At 37.2% G+C, this 21,846-nt stretch overlaps 1 protein-coding gene across 1 annotated transcript in view; it reads right to left on the bottom strand.

The window, feature by feature from the left end:
* NEK1 (NIMA related kinase 1) overlaps nt 1-21,846 on the bottom strand; it is a 132,558-nt gene that overhangs the window by 107,065 nt on the left and 3,647 nt on the right. Inside the window, 9 exon segments of the mRNA XM_049771316.1 lie at nt 5,833-5,884; nt 9,107-9,190; nt 9,192-9,290; nt 9,292-9,309; nt 10,715-10,769; nt 12,867-12,953; nt 13,266-13,333; nt 17,994-18,077; nt 20,083-20,180. Coding sequence (XP_049627273.1) covers nt 5,833-5,884; nt 9,107-9,190; nt 9,192-9,290; nt 9,292-9,309; nt 10,715-10,769; nt 12,867-12,953; nt 13,266-13,333; nt 17,994-18,077; nt 20,083-20,180 — 645 coding nt within the window.

The raw sequence follows: 21,846 nt of genomic DNA, 5'->3' as shown, positions 1-21,846 counted from the left end.
CCAAAAGCAGTCCCTAAGAATTGCAGGGTATGGCATGAGAAAAGGAAAAGAAAAGAAAACATGGTTCTTGGGCTGGAGAGATAGTACAGCAGGTAAAGAGCTCGCCTTGTATGTGGCCAACTGGGGTTCAATCCCAACATTCCATATGGTTCCTTAAGTACCTCCTAGAGTAATTCCCGAGTCAGAGCCAGACATAAACCCTGAGCTTCACTAAGTGTGATTAAAAAAAAAAAATCCAAGAACAATGTTTATGAAGCGTTTTTAAAGGAAAAATCAGGTGCCCAACAACAGATAATTGGCTAAAGAAACTGTGGCACATCTACACAATGAAATACTTTGTAGCCATTAGGAAAATGAAGTCATAAAATTTGATCAGACATGGATGGACATGGTGATTATTATTCTGAGTTAAGAGAATCAGAGGGAAAGAGTTGAACATAGAATAATCTCACTCATCTGTGGGATATAAGGGAAATAAAAGACAGTATGGGAATGATATCTAAAGACAATAGAGATGAAGATCAGGAGGACCAGTCTATGGTAGGAAGCTTGCCACAGAGAGCAGAGAGTGCAGTTAGAGGAGAGAAGGGCTTACTATGAAAGTGGTAGTTGGAACTAATCACTCTGAACAAGAACTGGGTGCTGAAAAGAGATAAAGCAACATGTATGGCACCCCTTCATTAATAGTAGTGCAAACCATAGTATCAAAAAAGGAGCAAAAGCGAGAGAGAAAGAGAGAGAGAGAGAGAGAGAGAGAGAGAATGAAGTAAAATGCCTGCCCCAGAGGCAGGTGGGGAGGGTGGGTGGGAGGAAAGAGGGCATCAGGGAAGGTGAGAGGGAAACTGGAGACATAGGTGGTGTGAACTGTGGTGAAGGCTATTGTACACTGTGTGACTGTAAATCATGAACAACTTTATCTGTAAAAAAAAAAAAAAAACACCGATTATGAACAACCTTGTAACCAGTGTTTAAATAAAAATGGAAAAAAGTAAAAGAAAAATAAGAAACACTAATTCACAAGGTTACATCCTGCAGCACTATGTACTAAGTACTTATTAAAACATAAGTTAAAGGGACTGGAGCGGTGGCACAAGAGGTAGGATATTTTCCTTGCATGTTCTAACCTAGGACAGACTGTGGTTCAATCCCCCCGGCATCCCATATGGTTTCCCAAGCCCGGAGCGATTTCTGAACGCATACAGAAGTAACTCCTAAGTGTCACCGGGTGTGGGCCCTCTCAAAAAATAAAGAAAGAAACCCAAAAAAACCCACATAGGTTAAAAAAAAACAACAGGTGAATGATAAGTCTTGTAATAATAAATTCAAGAAAAAGATTGAATTACAAGCAAAGCCTATTCCCAAAATCTCTAAGTTATTGTATACCAGACATATAGCATTAATCAACACTTATAAAAATTCCTCTCCTCTAATGTTTTGTTTTATTTGGGAGTCAATCCCAGTAGTTCGTAGGGGTTACTCTAGACTCAGTGTTCAGGGATCATATCTGATGGTGCTCAGGAAATTATATGTTGCACCAAGAACTGAACCCAAGTCACTTTCACGCCAATTGACCAACACACTGTTCGATCTCCCCTGCAAAATTGCTCAAACTCATCCCACCAGAATGACAATAAGCTTTTCTACCACATCTAGGCCATTTTCTCTCTCAGTACTTTAGCTTCTGCCTTATTCATTTATGATATTAAGTCATTTAATATCCTCCATAAAAATTATTCCATTTTAGAAGCAGGAAGAAGAAAAAAATTCACTGATTGTTTATAGAAAACAATTATTAACTTCAGTTCTTCTGAGTATTTAATTTTGGGGGGGAGGAGATTAGGTCACACCTGTTGGCGCTCAGGGGTTACTCCTGGCTCTGTGCTCAGAACTTGCTCCTGGCAAGCTCAGGAGACAATATGGGATGCCGGGATTCGAACCACCATCCATCCTGGGTCGGCCACTTACAAAGCAAACACCCTTTCTCTGTGCTATCTCTCTGGCCCTCTGAGTACCATATTTTCCAGCGTATAAGACGACCCTTCAACCCATGAAAAACTTCCTAAAAGTCAGGAATCATTTTATATGCAGGTATACGGCATGCCGAAACTTATTTTAGCTTCAGGGATGAGTGATTCGCCCCCCACTTACTTTTAAGAAGTAACTTACTTAATTTTTTTAAATGTCATCATATAATAATATTGTGAGCTAAAAGAAAAATAGCTGCTTATAATGCAATCTCAATTTTTAATCATTATGCAAATATTATCACAGAAAAAGAGCAAATAAAGGTGTTTGATAAAATTGGGAATCAGATTCTTCTGTGATTCACAAGCATGATGATTGGGTGTTAGTGCCAATTTAAAAACAAAACAAAACAAAACAAAACATATCTCCCTCAAACCTTACTAGGATATCAACTTTCTGCCCATCTAAAATGAAAAAGAAAAAATATTTTTCTAAATTTTATAATGAACATAATTTGTTATAATTTTAACAAATTCATAGAATTTAGAGGTATTAACTGTATGATTGGCAGTTTAGATAATTCATAATTGATGTTGGAGATAAGAGTACTAGAGAATAAGAATAAGCATTAGAAGAGTAAGTTTTCCTGCACTCTCCAAGCAAGTGAAAGCAAAGATTAACAGATGGGAATATATCAAGCTGAGAAGCTTCTGCACCTCAATGGAAATAGCACCCAGGATACAAGAGCCACCCACTGAGTGGGAGAAACTATTCACCCAATACCCATCAGATAAGGGGCTAATCTCCAAAATATACAAGGTACTGACAGAACTTTACAAGAAAAAAACATCTAATCCCATCAAAAAATGGGGAGAAGAAATGGACAGACACTTTGACAAAGAAGAAATATAAATGGCCAAAAGACATGAAAAAATGCTCCACATCACTAATCATCAGGGAGATGCAAATCAAAAGAACTATGAGGTACCCCACCTCACACCACATCACAAAGAATCAGAACAAACAATGTTGGCAGGGATGTGGAGAGAAAGGAAACTCTTATCCACTGCTGGTGGGAATGCCGTCTAGTTCAACCTTTATGGAAAGCGATATGGAGATTCCTCCAAAAACTGGAAATCGAGCTCCCATACGATCCAGCTATACCACTCCTAGGAATATACACTAGGAACACAAAAATACAATACAAAAATCCCTTCCTTACACCTATATTCATTGCAGCACTATTTACCATAGCAAGACTCTGGAAACAACCAAGATGCCCTTCAATAGACAAATGGCTAAAGAAACTGTGGTACATATACACAATGAAATATTATGCAGCTGTCAGGAGAGATGAAGTCATGAAATTTTCCTATACATGGATGTACATGGAATCTATTATGCTGAGTGAAATAAGTCAGAGAGAAAGAGAAAAACGCAGAATGGTTTCACTCATCTATGGGTTTTAAGAAAAATGAAAGACATTCTTGCAATAATAATTCCCAGACACAAAAGAGAAAAGAGCTGGAAGTTACAGCTCACCTCATGAAGCTCACCACAAACAGAGATGAGTTTAATTAGAGAAATAACTACATTGTGAACTATCCTAGTAATGAGAATGTATGAGGGAAATAGAAAGCCTGTCTAGAGTACAGGCGGGGGTTGGGTAGGGAGGAGGGAGATTTGGGACATTGGTGATGGGAATGTTGCACTGGTGATGGGTGGTGTTCTTTACATGACTGAAACCCAAACACAATCATGTATGTAATCAAGGTGTTTAAATAAAATATAATTAATAAAAAGAGGAGTAAGTTTTCAAACTCCTATTCTAGATTTATCTTGGCAAGAACTAGAAAAATGTGACCCAATATTTTTCTTTGAGAATTAAAGTGATATTTAATTAGAATGTCACTACACAAAGATATATTATAATCTGGCTACATTATAGTGTTGCACAAACATATATATGCATATGTATGTGTGTATATACAGTGTAAGAAAAAGGAGTGTGCAAACATTAAAATGAAGAGTCCCAAGAAGCAGACATGAACAAGTTTCATGCACTTTCCAGAGAAGCAAGAAAATAACATGACTATTCCTTGATTGTCTTTGAGAGTGAAATCTGGCAATTTCTTGCTCTGGGATTACTCCAGGTACATGGCTTTTTATCTGCTGATAAAGCCCCAACTTATCTATTTTTGAAACTTTTTCAAAGCTCAATCACAAGGGTACTAACAGAACAAAGCTTACAGAAGTACAAGACCAAAAAAGGTCAGAGTTTTTATATTTAGTTCCATACTATATTAAATTAAGTATTTTCTTCATTCAACTCTTCTGTACAACAAAATAATTTCTACTTCCGTCTAGCAAGAATGTGTTGACAGGAGGAGTTTTCTGACCTTTGTGACCATGAGACATTGGAGTAAGATTTGATTTCAAGAAGCCTCACTGGCAGGAGAAAGACAAGTTGATGCTGTCCTATATCTATCTCATGAATTTTATGTAGAAGGAATCTAGACACTGAGACATTGATTCTAAGAATTTGAGAATGCACTGCCACACTAATTTCACTTTACATGGACTTAATTTTATAATATGGTATTTATTTGTATTAATTCAGTAAAAACCAAGTGGAGAAGAACATGAAAAGAATAACATCTTAAAAACAATACATTCTTCAAATCTTAAATAACTTGATATGGATTTTAGAAATCTATTCTAAAATCATCCTTTGTAGAATGTTCCCTTTCTCCAAAAATGTAAATATATGTATATACAGATAAACTTATTAATACACATACATACATAGTAAATAATCACGTACAATCCTACAAATATTCAACTATCTCTGGCTATATCTAAAATAAAATCTACCTTTGGCAAGAAGCCTGATTTTACATTAATTTAGTTTTTTTTGTTTGTTTTTTGTTTTGGTTTTTCAGCTACACAGGTGACACTCAGGGGTTACTCCTGCTATGCGCTCAGAAATTGCTCCTGGCTTGGGGGACCAGATGGTATGCTCGGGGGATAGAACCGTGGTCCATCCTAGGCTAGCTCCGGCAAAGCAGACGCCTTACTGCTCTGGGGCACCACTTCATCCCCCTATATTAATTTACTTGAAGAAATTTCAGAATATGAAGCATTTGTCAAAGAAAAATATTTTTATGAGAATATGTACATTTAGGATAATTTATTTATATTTTAAATTATTACTACTGTTTGTTTTTTGGGGCAGAGTTGGTGTTGCTCAGGAACTTACTCCTGGGTCCCTGCTTAGGGATCAATCCTGAGGGATCGAGATAACATGGGTTGCCAGAAATTGGTTTAGCCACATGTAAGGTTAAGTGCCCTACCCACTGTACTTCACTATGGCTCCATACCTAGGGATATTTAAAAACAGTCTTAATGTTTTCAGAGGGCTGGAGTGTCAGAACAGTGGGTAGGGCGTTTGCTTTGAATGCAGCCGGCCTGGGTTCAATCCCCAGCATCCTATATGGTCCCCGAGCCTGCCAAGAGTAACTTCTAGGTGCAGAGTCAGAAGTAACCTCTGAGCTCAACCAGGTGTGGCCCAATAAACAAAACAAATAAACAAAAATACTCCAATATTTTCAGAATATCAAAGCCTCTTGACAAAGATTTCTAGATAGATTTTATAAGGCAGACCAAAGAAAAATGAGAAAATTTTGTTAATAGTTGAGAAATTGTTAAATATTGTTATATAGCATAAAATAATTAAAGATGCATTTACTTTTGATTAAAATTTATCCTACAATTATCTGACTTGCTACATTAAAATATACCACTAACATGATTAGTATATTAATTTATCTCAAAAAGGGTAAAAGTATTCATATTAAATTAATTTACCTGGTTGTGCTCTCAACCTGGAATATGTTTTTAGACAAAGTTCTGCAATAAGCTTGGATTGAAAGAAAAAATAGGAAAGATGTTAAAATTTTTCAGAAAGGAAAAGCCTTATATAAAACCATAGAACTTTTTTACAGTCACAATTATGTGGCCAAACTGCCAAATTAACCCAAATAATACAGTATCTTTCTCAAACTAACTTCCTTCCAAACTTACCAGTTTATTTTTATTATTTCTCCAGATAGGTCTACTTCTCAAAATAAACAATCTCCTATACTGTTTGTTTGCTCTATATTTCAAAAATTTAATAGAACTATCTTCTTTCTGGGAATAATTTCTATTTTTTATGTTTTTCCTTATTTCCTCATTTATTTCAAAATAAGGAAACTTCATTATTCCTTTCCAGATTAGCTTCTCACTTATTTCAGGTTCCCCTCAAATTTTAAGATTTGTGTATTTCCAATGAGTTTTCACTCTTAGCAAAATAGAACGACATACTGAATAAACTGCTTCAGGATAAACACCTAATATTCTTACAGTGGTATATAAAATACACCAAAGTATCTTTTCATACTATTACTAAGACACTCCCCTACTTATTTCCTAGCAGGGAATGAACATACTTCGAGTGCTAAAAATCGGTATTTTCTCTGCAAGTAGTTTCAATCACTCCATTCTCTCCTAAATGCAAAACTGTGACACCAACATAGATATGGCCTCACTTAGCCAGCTTTTTAGAAAGAAAATATTACCACAATAGCAATGGACCAAAATACACTAAAATCCAAATAAAATAAAATCCTAAGTCCAGGAAGTCCAGGTGGTCTACGAGGGTCCTCAGGTTCTCTCTATAGCAGTTGAGATCCTCCGAGTCTTCACACACAGATCCTTTCATCCTAAATTATTCAACCTTGTGAAGTTTAATGCTCTGCTTCAATAATTAGAATTATATAGGTGGCAACCAGCAATGTTTTCTAGATAATTATTTTTTCTTGTTTGCTTTTGGGGCCACACCCAGCAATGTTCAGGGATTACTCCTGGTTTTGCACTCAAAAATTAGTGCTGGGGGTGGAGGGGAATTAGTGCTGGTGGTGTTTGGGGAATCATATGGTATTGGGGTATTGAATCAGTTGGTTGCATGCAAGGTAAGTGCCCTACCTGCTGTACTATTGAGCCCCTTCCAGGTAATTTTTAAGTAATCTGAAGTGTGTAAATCACTTCATGCAAAGACAAAATTTAAGTGAAAGTCTAATCGTGGGCAATTCAGAGAAACTATGTCAATGCATCAGAAAATCTGCAATTTTTCTTTTTTTCTAGAAGAAAAAGAGTGCTTTATGATCGCCACCTTGCATCAAATGAAGTAATTTTTTTTTTTTTTTGGTTTTTGGGCCACACCCGGTGATGCTCAGGGGTTACTCCTGGCTATGCGCTCAGAAGTCGCTCCTGGCTTGGGGGACCATATGGGACACTGGGGGATCAAACCGCAGTCCGTCCTAGGCTAGCGCAGGCAAGGCAGGCACCTTACCTCTAGCACCACCGCCCGGCCCCAAATGAAGTAATTTTTTTCCATTATTTGAATGTGAGTCTTTTTTCTTGTGTGAATGAATGTACTTCACTCATATAACTTCAAATAACTTAAAAGGGGACCTGAAACATTCTGTAATCTATCTCTATGCATATGCAGTTCATTCTAGTTGTTACTACCCACATGCTAATATTTAGATTGAAGTTTATAATACAGGGACCAGAAGACAGTACAGTAATTAGAGCAAATGTGAGGCTGTAGGTGTGATCCTTGGGAACTCCTTCCTGGCCTTCACAGCACTGCACGTGTGGCCCCAAAGGGCCCTAGCCCAGTTCTACATGGCTTGGGTAGCACTGATTTCTGGGCCCTCCTACTGGGTATCTGAGTATCACCAGAGAGGCCTCCAGGTCTCATGATCATCACTTGGGAAGACCTCCCACAAATAACATTTAATCCATATGTAAGAGCATGGAGAGATAGTACATCAGTACAGTGGGCAGGGTGCTTGCCGTGTATGTGACCAAACGGAGTCTGACCTCTGGGATCCCACTGCCAGAAATAATTCCTGAGTGCAAAGCCAGGAGTGACCCTGAGCATCACCAATCAAAAGAAAAAATAGGTAATTATAAATTCGGTCCTCCATGGTAATCATAATGAAAAATCCTTCCTTTATCACTCAGATATAACTATGCTATAAAGTTATAACTGTATTAGAGAAAAATAATAACTGCACTTTCTGTGATCATTCCACACAGTGCATCAAGTTGTACATGTAAAAGTGACAACAGTTATGTATCAACTGTATAACAATTATACCGTAATAAAAATCTCCCACACTTGGGCCTCTGGTGAATCCTGACTTTTTGAGCTCTTCAAATAGTTCTTATCTATATCCTTTACAATAAAATGATAAGCAGCAAGTAACTTTCTTGCTGAACAGTTGTTTGTCCTAGACAATCCATCAAATCTTGAGAAAAGGGTATTGGGAGAAACTCCAGTTTTAGAGCTGGTGAACTGGAATTCCAGCTAACAACCTGGACAGGTGACTGGTGACTGAGAAAAAGTCTTATGGCAATGAACTTTGAATCTGTGAATCCAATTCTATCTCTGGGTGCAGTGTTGATAAAGAATGGCTTAAATTAGAAAACAAAACACTTTTTTAAGTGACCAGGAAGTATCAGAAGTGATACTTAAGAGGAGACAGTCTTTCTTCCTGCAGACTCACTAAAGAAAAACAAAAGAAAAAGGAAGTGGAAAAAAAGGGGCGGGGGTCAGAAGGATAGCACAGTGGTAGAGGCATTTGCTTTGCCTGCTGCCCGACACAGAACGGATCCGGTTCAATCCTTGGCATCCCAAATGGTTCCCCAAGCTAGCCAAGAGTAATTTCTGAGCGTAGAGCCAAGAGTAACCCAAGTATTGCTGGGTGGTGGCAAAAAAAAAAGAAAAAGAAAAAGAAAAAGAAAAGAAAGGAAGAAGGTGACCCCACTACAGTCCTTCTTTTAGGATGAAGGGAGATTGGATTTGGGAGAGTCACAACTGATAGTGCACTCCTATGGTGCTAGGGATTAAAACCAGGTCCATGCAAGGCAAGCATCCTACTCCCTGTACTATCTTCTCTGGCTCCCTCCTAGTCTTATACCACTACATGACCCCCAAGATTCTGCTGTGATCTCAGAGGAGTGTATCCTGGTGAAGCAGAAAACCTGACTAATGCTTTAGTTATAGCAAGAAAACTGGAAAGCTACATACCTGAGGTGAGAGAAACTTTTCAATGCGTTTGGCTATAAAACCTTTCTCCAATATGGAGTTGACTGATGGTCTATCCCTAGGATTTCCTTTTAAATAACTGAGAAAGCAAATTGCGGAGATCACAAGAGTAATGCAAAGACACGGGTGGAAAAGACCCAGATATTATCTTCAGCACCAGGTTTTTTCATACTGCCAGCTTCAAACTAAAATTCAGAAAATAAATTAACATTAAAATAAATTACCAGAAAATAAATTAACATGTATAAAATATAAATGAAAAATAGGAAAAAAAACCCTGAAAAAATTTTTTCTCTATTAATATGGAACAGAAAAACAAACCTCTTCTAAAAAGTTTAAACAAGTCTAGAGCCTAGATGCTTAGATCATTAAAATTTTTAATAAATAACTTATTGTCAGTTAAAATAGATTTGTGTCCAATTTTTATATCACCTAAAAATTTCTCAGGTGAAAGGGACCAATGAGTAGAAAAGTTTAGGCATAACATAAACATGATAATTTACATTATCTTTATCTTAATTTTTTGGGAGGTTACACTCTTCGATGTTTAAGGATCATTCTTGGCACTAATCTCTCCTGGCAAGGCCTGGTGTGCAAGGTTCGCTCAGTTATTTTTATATATTTGTGGGGTCTATGAGTTTTCTGCTCTTTAGAATAGGACAGGGGAGGGGCCCCGGCATTCTGAAGGCTGGTGTGATGTTGGATCACTATATGTATAAAAACTCCATCATTAACAGTATTATAAATCCTTTATTCAAAAATTTAAAAAAATGTATTCAATTTAACTTTTAAAAGGACTATCAGCTGTTACAAAATATTAAGACTTTGGGCCACAGTGATAGTATAGCAGGAAGAGTTTTAAACTTGCATAAGGCCAACCCAACTTCAGTTCCCGGCACCCCACATGGTCCCACAAGCTTGCCAAAAGAGTTACCTGAGCATAGTCAGGAGTAAATCCTGAGCACTGCTAGGTGTGGCCCAAAATACAAAACAAAACAAAATGCTAGGACTTACTATATGATTAAATTCTATTTATTCAAAACTCTAATATACATGAGGTAGACATAAGAATTTTATAAAAGCAGCATAATAATCAATGTAGAAAAAAAGTACACTAAAATCTTGCATACCATGCTTCTGTTGTCATAGAAATAGAAGAAATAAACTACAAAACTGAATGTACTCAGGAAATAGTCTAAAGATACAAATTTCAAATTAGAGAGTACTGTGGCTTTCGAACTGGGAATGTAATGTATGCTTTCTATATATGAACCACCTATTTGAAAACTATAAATAATAGAGCATAAAAGTTCTCATCAAAAAAAAATTGGTTATGCATGTGGTGATAGGTGTTAACTACATTTATTGTGGCCATTATTTTGCAATGAAAAATGTAGCAAATCAACATATTATATACACAAAGTTCAAGTATATTAGAAGCATGTATGTTAAGCAAAACTGTATACCTCAGAAAGAAAATATTTTAAAAGTGACAATATTTAATAAGAACCATCTAATAGATATTTTTAAAGACAAATACTATAACAACTTTGAAATAATTTTTTCACTATTTCAGGGATTTCTACTTACTGCATGTTTAAGAGTACACATCTCATAAAGGACACACCCCAGAGCCCAAATGTCACTACAAAAGAGAAAAATGAGACATTTCTCTACTTATCAGAATTTATTTTTCAATCATCTAAAGAAAGCAAATGCAACATAAACATAAATTTCCCGGGAAATAAAACCTTCGAAATTTAAAATTTCAGTCATAACCAAATTATCAAAATAGTTGCCTTGAGTTATAAAAGGAATGGTTACCTAGATACTGATTTTAAAGTTTTAAGTTTTTTTTTTTAAACAGGATAAGAAATTTCATGGACATTTCACTTTATTTGCTCATCAAGTACCTACAAAATACCATAAATTATAAATATTAAAAGCAAAATGCCATTTTAATGAACATGAAGAAAAAATTAATTTACAAAAATTAAAAAGAAACTTGTGATAGCCAATTAAAATAAAACCAGTCTCAGTCCAGCTCCGAGAGCACTGGCTCTGCTTCTAAAGTTAAAATTACTGAAAATGAATAAAGCCTGTTATTCATAAAGGATATCTTTACCAAAACATAAGTATGAATTTGTGGCTTTTAAATCTGCTTCAAGATTCAACTAGAAACCATATACATAACTAAGATATTTAGTACTCAGTATATGTTACAAACAAAACAGTATTAACATTGCTAACTACATTAATACCTTATATTTATCAAAATTTAACTTCAAAGTATAAATGATAATGCTAATTCTCAACCTTCTCCCACCCCTTCCTTAACCAGCTACATCTTTAAAGCACTTTCCCCACAAAACAAATTCCATGCAAAATTCTACAAAGGAGGGACCATGGAGCTCAGTGTAAAGAGTTTCAGCACATGCCTGACATGTGGCCAACCTAATTTGATCCCTGGACCACATACAGTTCTCTGAGCAGTAACAAGAGTGAGCACAAGGCCATAAGCAAGCCCTAAACACTTCCCTTCTCCCTGTCCCAAAGATATTTCTGGAATAACTTTCTCAGGCTCTATTGCTCAGGTTTGAAATGAAGTTTCCTCTCCAATCTTAAAAAAAGGGGGGATGGGGCCGGAATGATAGCACAGCTGTAGAACATTTGCCTTGCATGTGGCCGACCTGGGACAGACCCATTCAATCCCCAGCATCCCATATGGTCCTCCGAGCCTGCCAGGAGTGATTTCTGAGCACAGAGCCAGGAGAAACCCAAGTGCTCCCAGGTGTGGCCCCAAAACCTAAATAAATAAATAAAATGTAATAAAAAAAGAGGGGCCGGAGAGATGGCGCAGCTGTAAGGCGTCTGCCTTGCATGTGTTCGATCCCCCAGCATCCCATAAGAAATCGCCAGATAGATTTCTGAGCGCATAGCCAGAAATAACCCGAGTGTCAATGGGTGTGGCCCAAAAACCAAAACCATTTTATATATATGTAACACACACACACACACATACACACACACACACACACACACACACACACACACACACACACACATATATAAAGGGAGATGTGGAATGGAGAGAGGACAAAATTCATTAATATCTGCATAACCATCAGCTGCCATTTTGCTTTTAGCTTTTATGGGTGTTTTAAAAATTTAGAGCAGTATTTCTTAGCTGAAATTTTTCAATGAGAATGCATAAAAGGAAATTAGCCAGGATTCAGTAGTAGAATTCTTTTTACCACCCACTTGTTATAAAAATCTGTTAGTCATAGTGCAATACAGTGGACAGAAATTTGGGACTGGGACCTGGATACCAAGAACTTTAAAAATATTTTACCTCTCTCCAAAGGAGAGAAAGAGTAATTAATATCCAACTTAACATGGTTACTGTGAAAATAAGTGGCATACATAGCAGTGGCAGACACATAGTTCATTTCCATAAATATTACCTTAATTTAAATTGAAAAATTAATTTAGTAGGAAATAAAGATGGCAAAGGCAGGAAGTACCTGATTTTCAATTATAACTTTAATAGTAAAGTGATCCCTTCTATAAAGACAGTGAAATAGCATAACTGTAATTCTCATACATTTTAAGTGTGCATGAAAATATATGATTACATATGTGTATTACTGATTTTAGAGTGACATTCTAAAGGTCAGTTGTATTACTAAAGAATATATTTCCTAAAGAAATACTATCATGTAATGAAGATAATTTTAAATACCTTTTATTATTATAAGGTTTATTTTCACAGATTTCAGGTGATAAGTAGTATGGAGTCCCTATGCAAGTTCGAGCCAGCTCTGCAGTACTAGAATCAAAAAGAAAAGAATTACAAATAATTTCAAAAGCTTAAGGGGTAAAGCAGTAGATAAAACTATCTGAGATAGCATGCTCACCTTGCATGCAGCCAACTCATTTACCATCCCTGTCAGCCCATAGGGTCCCCCATGCATTGCCAAGAGTGATTCCTGAGCACAGTACCAGGAATTATCCCTACACACCAAAAAATGTGACCATCAAGCAAATTTAAGATAAAGATATTGTCAATTATTATGTTTATGTCATCAATTAAAATTTCGCTGAAAACGTATCAGAATTAAGTGTATAATTACTGTCTTACCTATTAAGAACTCTAGCAATTCCAAAATCTCCAAGTTGTACAGTCCCATCTTTGGTTAAAAATATATTCTATAAAGAGAGGGGAAAACAGATTGTTAAAACCTCGTTCTGAGCCAACAACTTTTGTCATAAAACTGAATTCATGGGGTCAGAGCGATAGCACAGCAGTAGGGCATTTGCCTTACAAGCAGCCTACCCTGAACGACCTATATTCGATTCCCGGCATCCCATATGGTCCCCGAGCCTGCCAGGGGGAATTTTTGAGTGCAAAACCAGGAGTAACCCTGAGCACTGCCAGGTGTGGCCCAAAAACAAAACCAAACAAACAAAAAATTGAATTCAGTTCAAATACAATGCTATGTCAGGACTGGAGAGATAGTAAAGTAGATCAGGTGTTTGCCTTGCATGTGACTACTCACCTGGGTTCAATCCATATCACTGGTTCCCTGGGCACTACCAGGAATAATACCTGATTGCCACCAGGTACGGTCTCAAAAGGGCTATGGCAGAACTCAGTGGTAGAACCTTCCTTGCAGACAAGAATTAGTTCAATCCCTGACACTCCAAGCCATCACATGCCAAGTGAATCCTAGCATAACTGCCACTGGCATTTCCAGTGCCCCGATGAAGTATGGACCTTGAGTGCATCACAACCAAAGAGTGGGAGCATCAACCAAGTTGTACAACTTCCCCCTTCATCCCAAAAGCAAAAGGGGTGGGGGTGTCCACAATGCTGGAAAAACTGACATATAAACTAGAACTAGAGATATGCAAGAGAATGAAAATAGAGACCTGGAGCTGGTCCTTTGATGGTCCTTTGAAACCGCCAGGAATGATTTCTCAGCAAAGAGCCGGGAGTAACCCCTGAGAACCAACTAGGTGTGATCCAAAATAAAAAAAAAATAAAGATTTGTTTCACATTTAAAGAAAAAAAAAAAAAGCTGGACCAGAGCAATAGCACAGTAGGGAGGGCATTTGACTTGCAAGAGACAGACCTGAATTTGATCCCCAGCATCCTATATGACCCTGGAGCTTTCCAGGAATAATTTCTGAGCACAGTACCAAGTGTAACTCCTGAGCACCACTGGGTGTGGCCCAGAAAAAAATAAAAACAGACAAAAAAGCCTCATTTCTCAAAATGAATCCCAAACCTAAATATAAGAATGCTTCCAGACCTTCTTCCCTAAATAATGCTTTGGGGATTTCAATTATGGTAAAAATAAAAAAATAACCAAAAAAAAAATCCCAATAATTTATCCATCTGGGAATGGAAAGATAGCACAGTGATAGGGCGTTTGCCTTGCATGCAGACGACCCGGGACAGACCAGGGTTCAATCCGGTATGGTTCCCAGTGCCTGCAAGGAGTGATTTCGAAGCACTGCCAGGTGTGACCAAAAACCAAAAAAAAAAAAAAAAAAAAATTACCATCTACTTCAAAATGATTTTTTAAAAAGACACCAATACATAATAAAATAGTGAAACCAAGAATCTGTGGAGTACACAAATTCAATTCACTAGACTAATCCAGGCACATGCTCACAGCCAAAGATGACACAGCAGAAACTGCCTGTGACTGAGGGCAATCGAGAGTATTTTTCATCTTCTTCCACTACTCCTGATGGGCTACTAAGGTACATAAAAAAAACTGCAGGGGGCACAGCGATACTACAACAAACAACCCAGGTTCAATTTCTGTTTAGTCCTCATTACCCCAAATTGTCCCCTTGAGTGAATCCTGCACAGAGAACCAGGATGTACTAGATGCACCCCCCAAAAAAAAAAAAACAAAATATAAGATGCTGCAAGTAGATGTAAAATTCAAAGTGTTGACTGGAGAAATAATACAAGCTCAATTTCTGTTTAGTCCTCATTACCCCAAATTGTCCCCTTGAGTGAATTCTGAGCAGAGAACCAGGATGTACTGGGTGCAATCCAAAAAAAACGAAGAAAAAGAAAATAAGATGCTGCAAGTAAATGTAAAAATCATAGTGTTGGACTATGGGTTAAGGAACTTGTAGCCAAGCTAGGTTCCATTCCTGGCATCAAATATGGACCACTAAGCATCACCACATATGAACCCTGCTCTGTAATGAGCAGAGTCAAGAGTATGCTTAGAGTACCACTAAGTGGGGCACAAAACCAAAAGAGAAAAAAAAACAACAGTTTGACCCCAGGAAGTAAAGTAGTTCCCTCTATTCTCACCTTCTAAAAACAGAGTCCCTAAATTAAGAAATCATGAAATCTTTATGTAAAAACAAGCTGTGGAGACAAAGTATCTCTCATAATGGGCCACAGTGGTAGTATAGCAGGCAGGGTGCTTGCCTTGAACACAACTACTCCAGGTTCGATCCCCAACACTTCATATGATCCCCTGCCAGAACTGACACAAGTCTGCCAGGACTGACCCCTGAGCACAGTAAGGAGTCAGCTCTAAGCATAGCCAGGTGTAATCCCCAAACCAATAAATATGCATACATAAACATATATACCATTAAAAAATTAAAATTACAATACACATCTAGAAATCTACTGTAAGGAAAAACTATCATCAGAATTTACTCCAAACAAAATTTTATAAAACAAACAAACTTTAAATGTTTTAGAAAACTGAAGGAAGTAAATCAAAGGGTAAATAACCACTTCAAAAGAACAAGAATAGGGGCCGGAGGGAAAGCACAGCAGCTAGTAGGGTATTTGTCTTGCACAAAGCTGATCCCACAGCCCACATGGTCTCCCAAGCCCATCAGAATGATTCCTGAAGACAGAGCCAAGAGGAACCCAAGCACTGCCAGGTGTGACCCAAAAACCAAAAACCAAACAAAAAAAGAAAGAGAACAAGAAAGGCAGAGCTGAAATGTAGGCCAATTAGTAATGTATCTGTCTTGCATCTGAGAAGCTTGAGTTTAAACTTGATGACCCTGAAGAACTGCAGGGAGTGGCCTTGGGCCCCCATTATCAAGAGAATAACCCTTATAACAATTTAAAGTTTTTTAAAAAGAACTAAACAGACAGTATGAAACAAAGATATGAGAAATAAAAACAACTATATATGATAGAACAGTTGAGAAAAGGTCATTTTGATAAAAATAAATGATATAGATAAGTTGATTATACAAAATTTTAGAAAGCAATTAGTTAGCTGAAAAGGAGTTTGAAGAATCCCCTAAAAACATTGAGAGAAAGAAATGAAAGAAGAAATAAGATACTGGAATGATATAGTAAGAAACTGGATTAGGAGCAGGGAGATGGTCAGACTCATTTGCATGCTTTGGAAGGTGAAGGCCCAGATGAATCCTTAGCACCTCATGGTCCCCAAGCACCATGCTCGGAGTAGCCTCTGAGCACTGCTGGGAATGACTTAAACCAAGAAGCAAAAGAAAAAACAAGCTACAACTTTTGCTGACAAAAATTCCAGAAAGTGACCAGTGATAGAAAGGCAGGGATAAAAAAATAATACTTGAAAAACCAATAAACATTTTGAGGGAAAAACACATTCTTGATCAAAGTAGACAGGATAATAAATAAAATCTAAACCTCAAAATGTGTTAACACTGAGATTTCATGGTAATGGGGAAAGGGAGGAAATCCTAAAAGATTTCAGAGGAAAAAAAAAAAAGAAATCACAATGTCTTTAAACTCAAGCAACAGTAGAAATCAAAAAATAAAGAAACGGGCCCGGAGAGATAGCACAACGGTGTTTGCCTTGCAAGCAGCCGATCCAGGACCAAAGGTGGTTGGTTCGAATCCCAGTGTCCCATATGGTTCCCCCCCGTGCCTGCCAGGAGCTATTTCTGAGCAGACAGCCAGGAGTAACCCCTGAGCAATTCCGGGTGTGGCGAAAGGAAGGAAGGGAGGGAGGGAGGGAGGGAGGGAGGGAGGGAGGGGGGAGGGAGGGAGGGAGGGAGGGAGGGGGGAGGGAGGGAGGAAGGAAGAAGGAAGGAAGGAAGGAAGGAAGGAAGGAAGGAAGGAAGGAAGGAAGGAAGGAAGGAAGGAAGGAGGAAGGAAGGAAGGAAGGAGGAAGGAAGGAAGGAAGGAAGGAAGAGAAAGAGAAGAGAGAGAGAGGAAAGAGGAAAGAAGGAAAGAAAGAAAGAAGAAAGAAAAGAAAAGGAAGGAAAGAAGAAAGAAGAAAAAGAAAGAAAAAGAAAGAGAAAAAAAGAAAGAAAAAAGGAAAAAAGAAAAAAGAGAAAAGAAAGAAGAAAGAAAAGAAAGAAAGAAAAGAGAAGAAAGAAAGAAAGAAGAAAGAAAAAAGAGAAAGAAGAAAGAGGAAAAGGAAAAGAAGGAAAGAAGAAGAAGAGAAAGAGGGGGAAGGAAAAAGGAAGGAAAAGGAAGAAAAGAAAAGAAAGAAAAGAAAGAAGAGAAAAGAAAGAAAGAAAGAAGAAAAGAAAGAAGAAAGAAAGAAAGAAAGAAAGAAAGAAAGAAAGAGAAGAAGAAAGAAAGGAAAGAAAGAAGAAAGAAAGAAAGAAAGAAAGAAAGAAAGAAGAGAGAGAGAGAGAGAGAAAGAGGAGAGAAGAGAGAGAGAAACAGCAATTTCAACATTTTACAGGAAAACAATTTTCAATTTGGAAACGTATAAACAGGAAGTAGATAGAACACTAAAAAAAAAAGATCAAGTTGATCAAGTGAATGTGAAATAGAAAAGGGAAAATACATGATTTAAAATTTAAAAAAAATTGGCCCAAGATTGCTGAGTCCTAGTGCATGTTTATAACAATGAAAGAATAAACATACCTGTGATTTTATGTCTCGATGAAGAATTTTTCTGTCATGAACATGTTTCAGAGCCAAACATATCTGTACAAACCAGTCCAAGATCTAGGGAAAATGAAGAACTTTTAAAATGCCATTTCTTTTAAAATTATTACTTAATAATAGTCATCCCTAGGATTCAGTGATAACTTGGGTTATAAGCAAATCTTTAAAAATTATAAGATAAATTTAATTTAATTTTATTTGTAGTCAGTTTTAATTATAAAAATTATGATTATAAAATTATAAGACATTTCATTTTAATTTGAGTCACACATCCCTGATGCTGTAAGAAAAAATGTTATAAATTGTGGCATGGTGCTGGAAAGAATGTATGTGGGTATGGTGCCTGCCTTGCAATTGGACAACCCAAGTTCAGTATCTAAAAATCCAGGTGGCCCCCCCCAACCTCACCAGGACCGATCCCTGAGTAGTCAGGACTAAGCACTGAACATCATTGTGTATTGCCCAAAGACACCCTCCTTCTAAAATAAAGTATACACTGTGGCATTACATAGTTGTAGGTTAAACATCAACTGCATGATTTTGTGCTAAGCTTCTTAATTTTCTTAATGTGTTATCTATAAAATTACTACATTAATTCAAGGAAAAAGAATTAAGAAAAGTCAACACTTCCAGTAGAGTTCTCCTTCCATCACCCTATGTAAAAGAATGGATGAGAAATACAGAAAGAATTTAGAGAAGAAATGTATTACACAGATTAATTAGAGGGGCAAGACAGAGGTTGAGGTGACCCCAGCACTAGATGGGTTACAAGCATTACCAGATACTGGCCTGAAGGTCCCTACGTACCATGAGTGTAGCATGGATAATTCCCAATCCAGGGGGCTTCAGCAGCACCAAGAATTGCTGGGATTAATTCCTGCCCCTTACCAACACCATTTGAGAGCTACTCCCCCACAAAAAAAAAGATTGGTTATGTGAAAAACCTTAAGATGGGACTTGAGCTCAGCTTTATATGGTGGATGATTAATTGGAAGGAAGATAATATCCAAATGAAAGAAATATACATAGCAAAGGGATTATGCCCAGCACCAGCACAATAAATAAAATCAGTATAATTATCCACTAAAATTAAAATGGGGGTACATTAGGAAATAATGGGGAAAAAGTAAGATTGCTTATTGCTAACTAAAGAGCATTATTAGAAACTCGATTCAGTGTAGTGAGCAATGCAAAACTTGGGCCGGAGTGATAACAGTGCCGGTAGGGCATTGCCTTGCATGCGGCCAACCTGGGTTTGATTCCCAGCATCCCATTATGGCTCCCCTGAACCTGCCAGGAGTAATTTCTAGTGCAGAGCCAGGAGTAACCCCTGAACGCCACTGGGTGTGGCTCAAAGAACAAAAACAAAAACCTTTTAGAGACATATAATAAAACTTCACTTTAATGGAACGGGAGCGACAGTACAGCAGGTAGGATGCTTGCCTTGCACACAGATGACCAGAAATCAATCCCCGACATCACATATGGTCCCTCAAAGCCCACCAGTAGTGATTCCTGAACACAAAGCCAGGAAGTAACCCCTGAGCACTGCTCTTCTGAGCACCTGACCCAGAAGAAAAGAATTAATCAGTTATAATAACTAAGTTCTATGTACATGATTATGCATATATATATACATACATAAAAGATATAGCACATATCTTATAATATGTACATACTATGTGCAAATATTTATACTTACAGAATTATGTGCATATATAGACATGCACAGACACACAAGATCTATACTACTTTGTGTAACAATTTTATTATGATAGAAATGAGATGAAGAACCAAAGTGGAGAAGTGACTGGTACACAAATTTGATGAAGATATTGGTATATGACATAAAAACTGATTAGTAATTGCAATCAACATCTTTCATTAATTCATTAATGAATTAATTAATTAATTAATTAATTAATGAATTAATGAAGATTAATTTTATTAATCTTTCATTCTTTCATTCATCTTTCATTACAAATAAACACACACACATATATATAATTCCCGACTCTGAAGTACTTCTTAAGAGGAAGATTCAATCTTCTACATGTTAACTCACCTGATCTTCTTGAAACAAAATGCCTTTCTGAGCATTTATTCGTTTGAACAGATCCCCTCCTTCACAGTAATCCATCACTATATAAAGAGAGCCGTTTTCTATAAAATACAAAGTTACATTCCAATTTTAAAAACACACCTGAAAAGTTTAGCTAAGTAAAAGGAAGGTACTTATGTGTTAACTGAAAAGCAGCAGTTTGTTATTAAGCAAAAACAACAACAAAAAAGAACCATAGCAGCTAACCCAGGACCTACCCAGATTCAATCTCGAGCATCCCCTATGGTTTCCGAGACTGCTAGGAGTGATTTCTAAGTGCAGAGCAAGGAGTAACCTGAGCACCACTGGGTAAAGCCCAAAAGCAAAAAAAAAAAAAAAAAGAATATACTGGTAATACATATTATAGAATAACACATTATCAGGAAATCCTTCACTAATACTTTTTCTTCTGTTTTCTGGGCCGCACCAGTGATGCTCAAGGATTACTTTATTTTTTTTCTTTATTTTCTTTTTGTTTGGGGGCCACATCTGGCAGTGCTCAGGGGGCTATTCCTCTCTTTGCACTCAGGAATCACTCCTGACTTGCTCAGGGGAACATATGAGATGCCAGGGATAGAACCTGGTTCATCTGTGTTCAAGGCAAGTACCCTAGCTGCTGTGCTATCACTCTGGCCCAACTCAGGGGTTACTCCTGAATCTGCTCTTGGGAATTGTTCCTGTCAGTGCTTGGGATCAAACCCGGATTGGCCACATGCCAGGCAAGTGCCCTACCCATTATACTATGACTCAGTCCCTACTCATTATTTTTCTACCTAGAAAATACCATTCTATTGGATAGTGGTGTCCAATTAACTCCAACATCTCTGGAATATAAATGAAATGAGATAGATACACTTATTTCACTTAACAGATATATTCCCTTATCACATATAAACATCGGGCTTTTTCCATAAGTAAGTCAGAGATAGCTTATCTCAGTTTTCAACATTGCTTTCAGCCTTATTTGATCCACTTAATCAAATATTTATTAAGTACAATTAACAGATGCAGTGAGAACCTCTGAAGACTCAATACTGTATATGACAATATTCTCTTGGAACATTATTTTTTTTGGAACATTATTTTTTAATCCTTTTCAAAATCTGTAAATCTATGAGAAACATGAGGCAGAAGCAATGCTCCATTCACCTTTATGCCCTGCTCTACAAAGTACTTCCTCACTTCTTTCTGTGAACAAGACAAAACCAATCCTCTCACTACCCTTTTCTTCAATCACTAAACCACAGCTTATGAGTGAGACTACCACAACCCAGAAGTTTCCCCTACTGTCACTTCTTTGGCTTCTTCTATTGAGGCCCCAATTTCAGCACTATTCATTTCCTGCCACCCATAGGGATTTCATGCTTCTCTTCATGCTTCAAGTTCTCATATTCCCTTTTGATAAACTGCCTCTAACACTCCATTTGTACAGGATGTTCTTTCCAGATAAGAAACTGCATGGCACTTTGTGATTGAAATGAAAAGACTAAACAAATGTACAGTGCTGGGATATGGCACATTGGTAGAACTCTTGCCTGTATGTGACTTATTCACTGCAACCCCCACACAGAAATACTATTGAGAAATTATATGTGAAACAAAAAAACTGAACAGTGCATTATTTCTTAATTTTCTTTTTTGTTTTGGGACCACACTCTCAGTACTTAGGGGTTGCTCCTGATGATATGAGGGATCAGGTGGTTCCAGAAAATGAGCCCAGGGCTCCAC

This window comes from Suncus etruscus, chromosome 4, assembly GCF_024139225.1.
Source record: "Suncus etruscus isolate mSunEtr1 chromosome 4, mSunEtr1.pri.cur, whole genome shotgun sequence".
Taxonomy (NCBI): domain Eukaryota; kingdom Metazoa; phylum Chordata; class Mammalia; order Eulipotyphla; family Soricidae; genus Suncus; species Suncus etruscus.
This window is presented reverse-complemented; position numbering and strand designations above follow the sequence as displayed.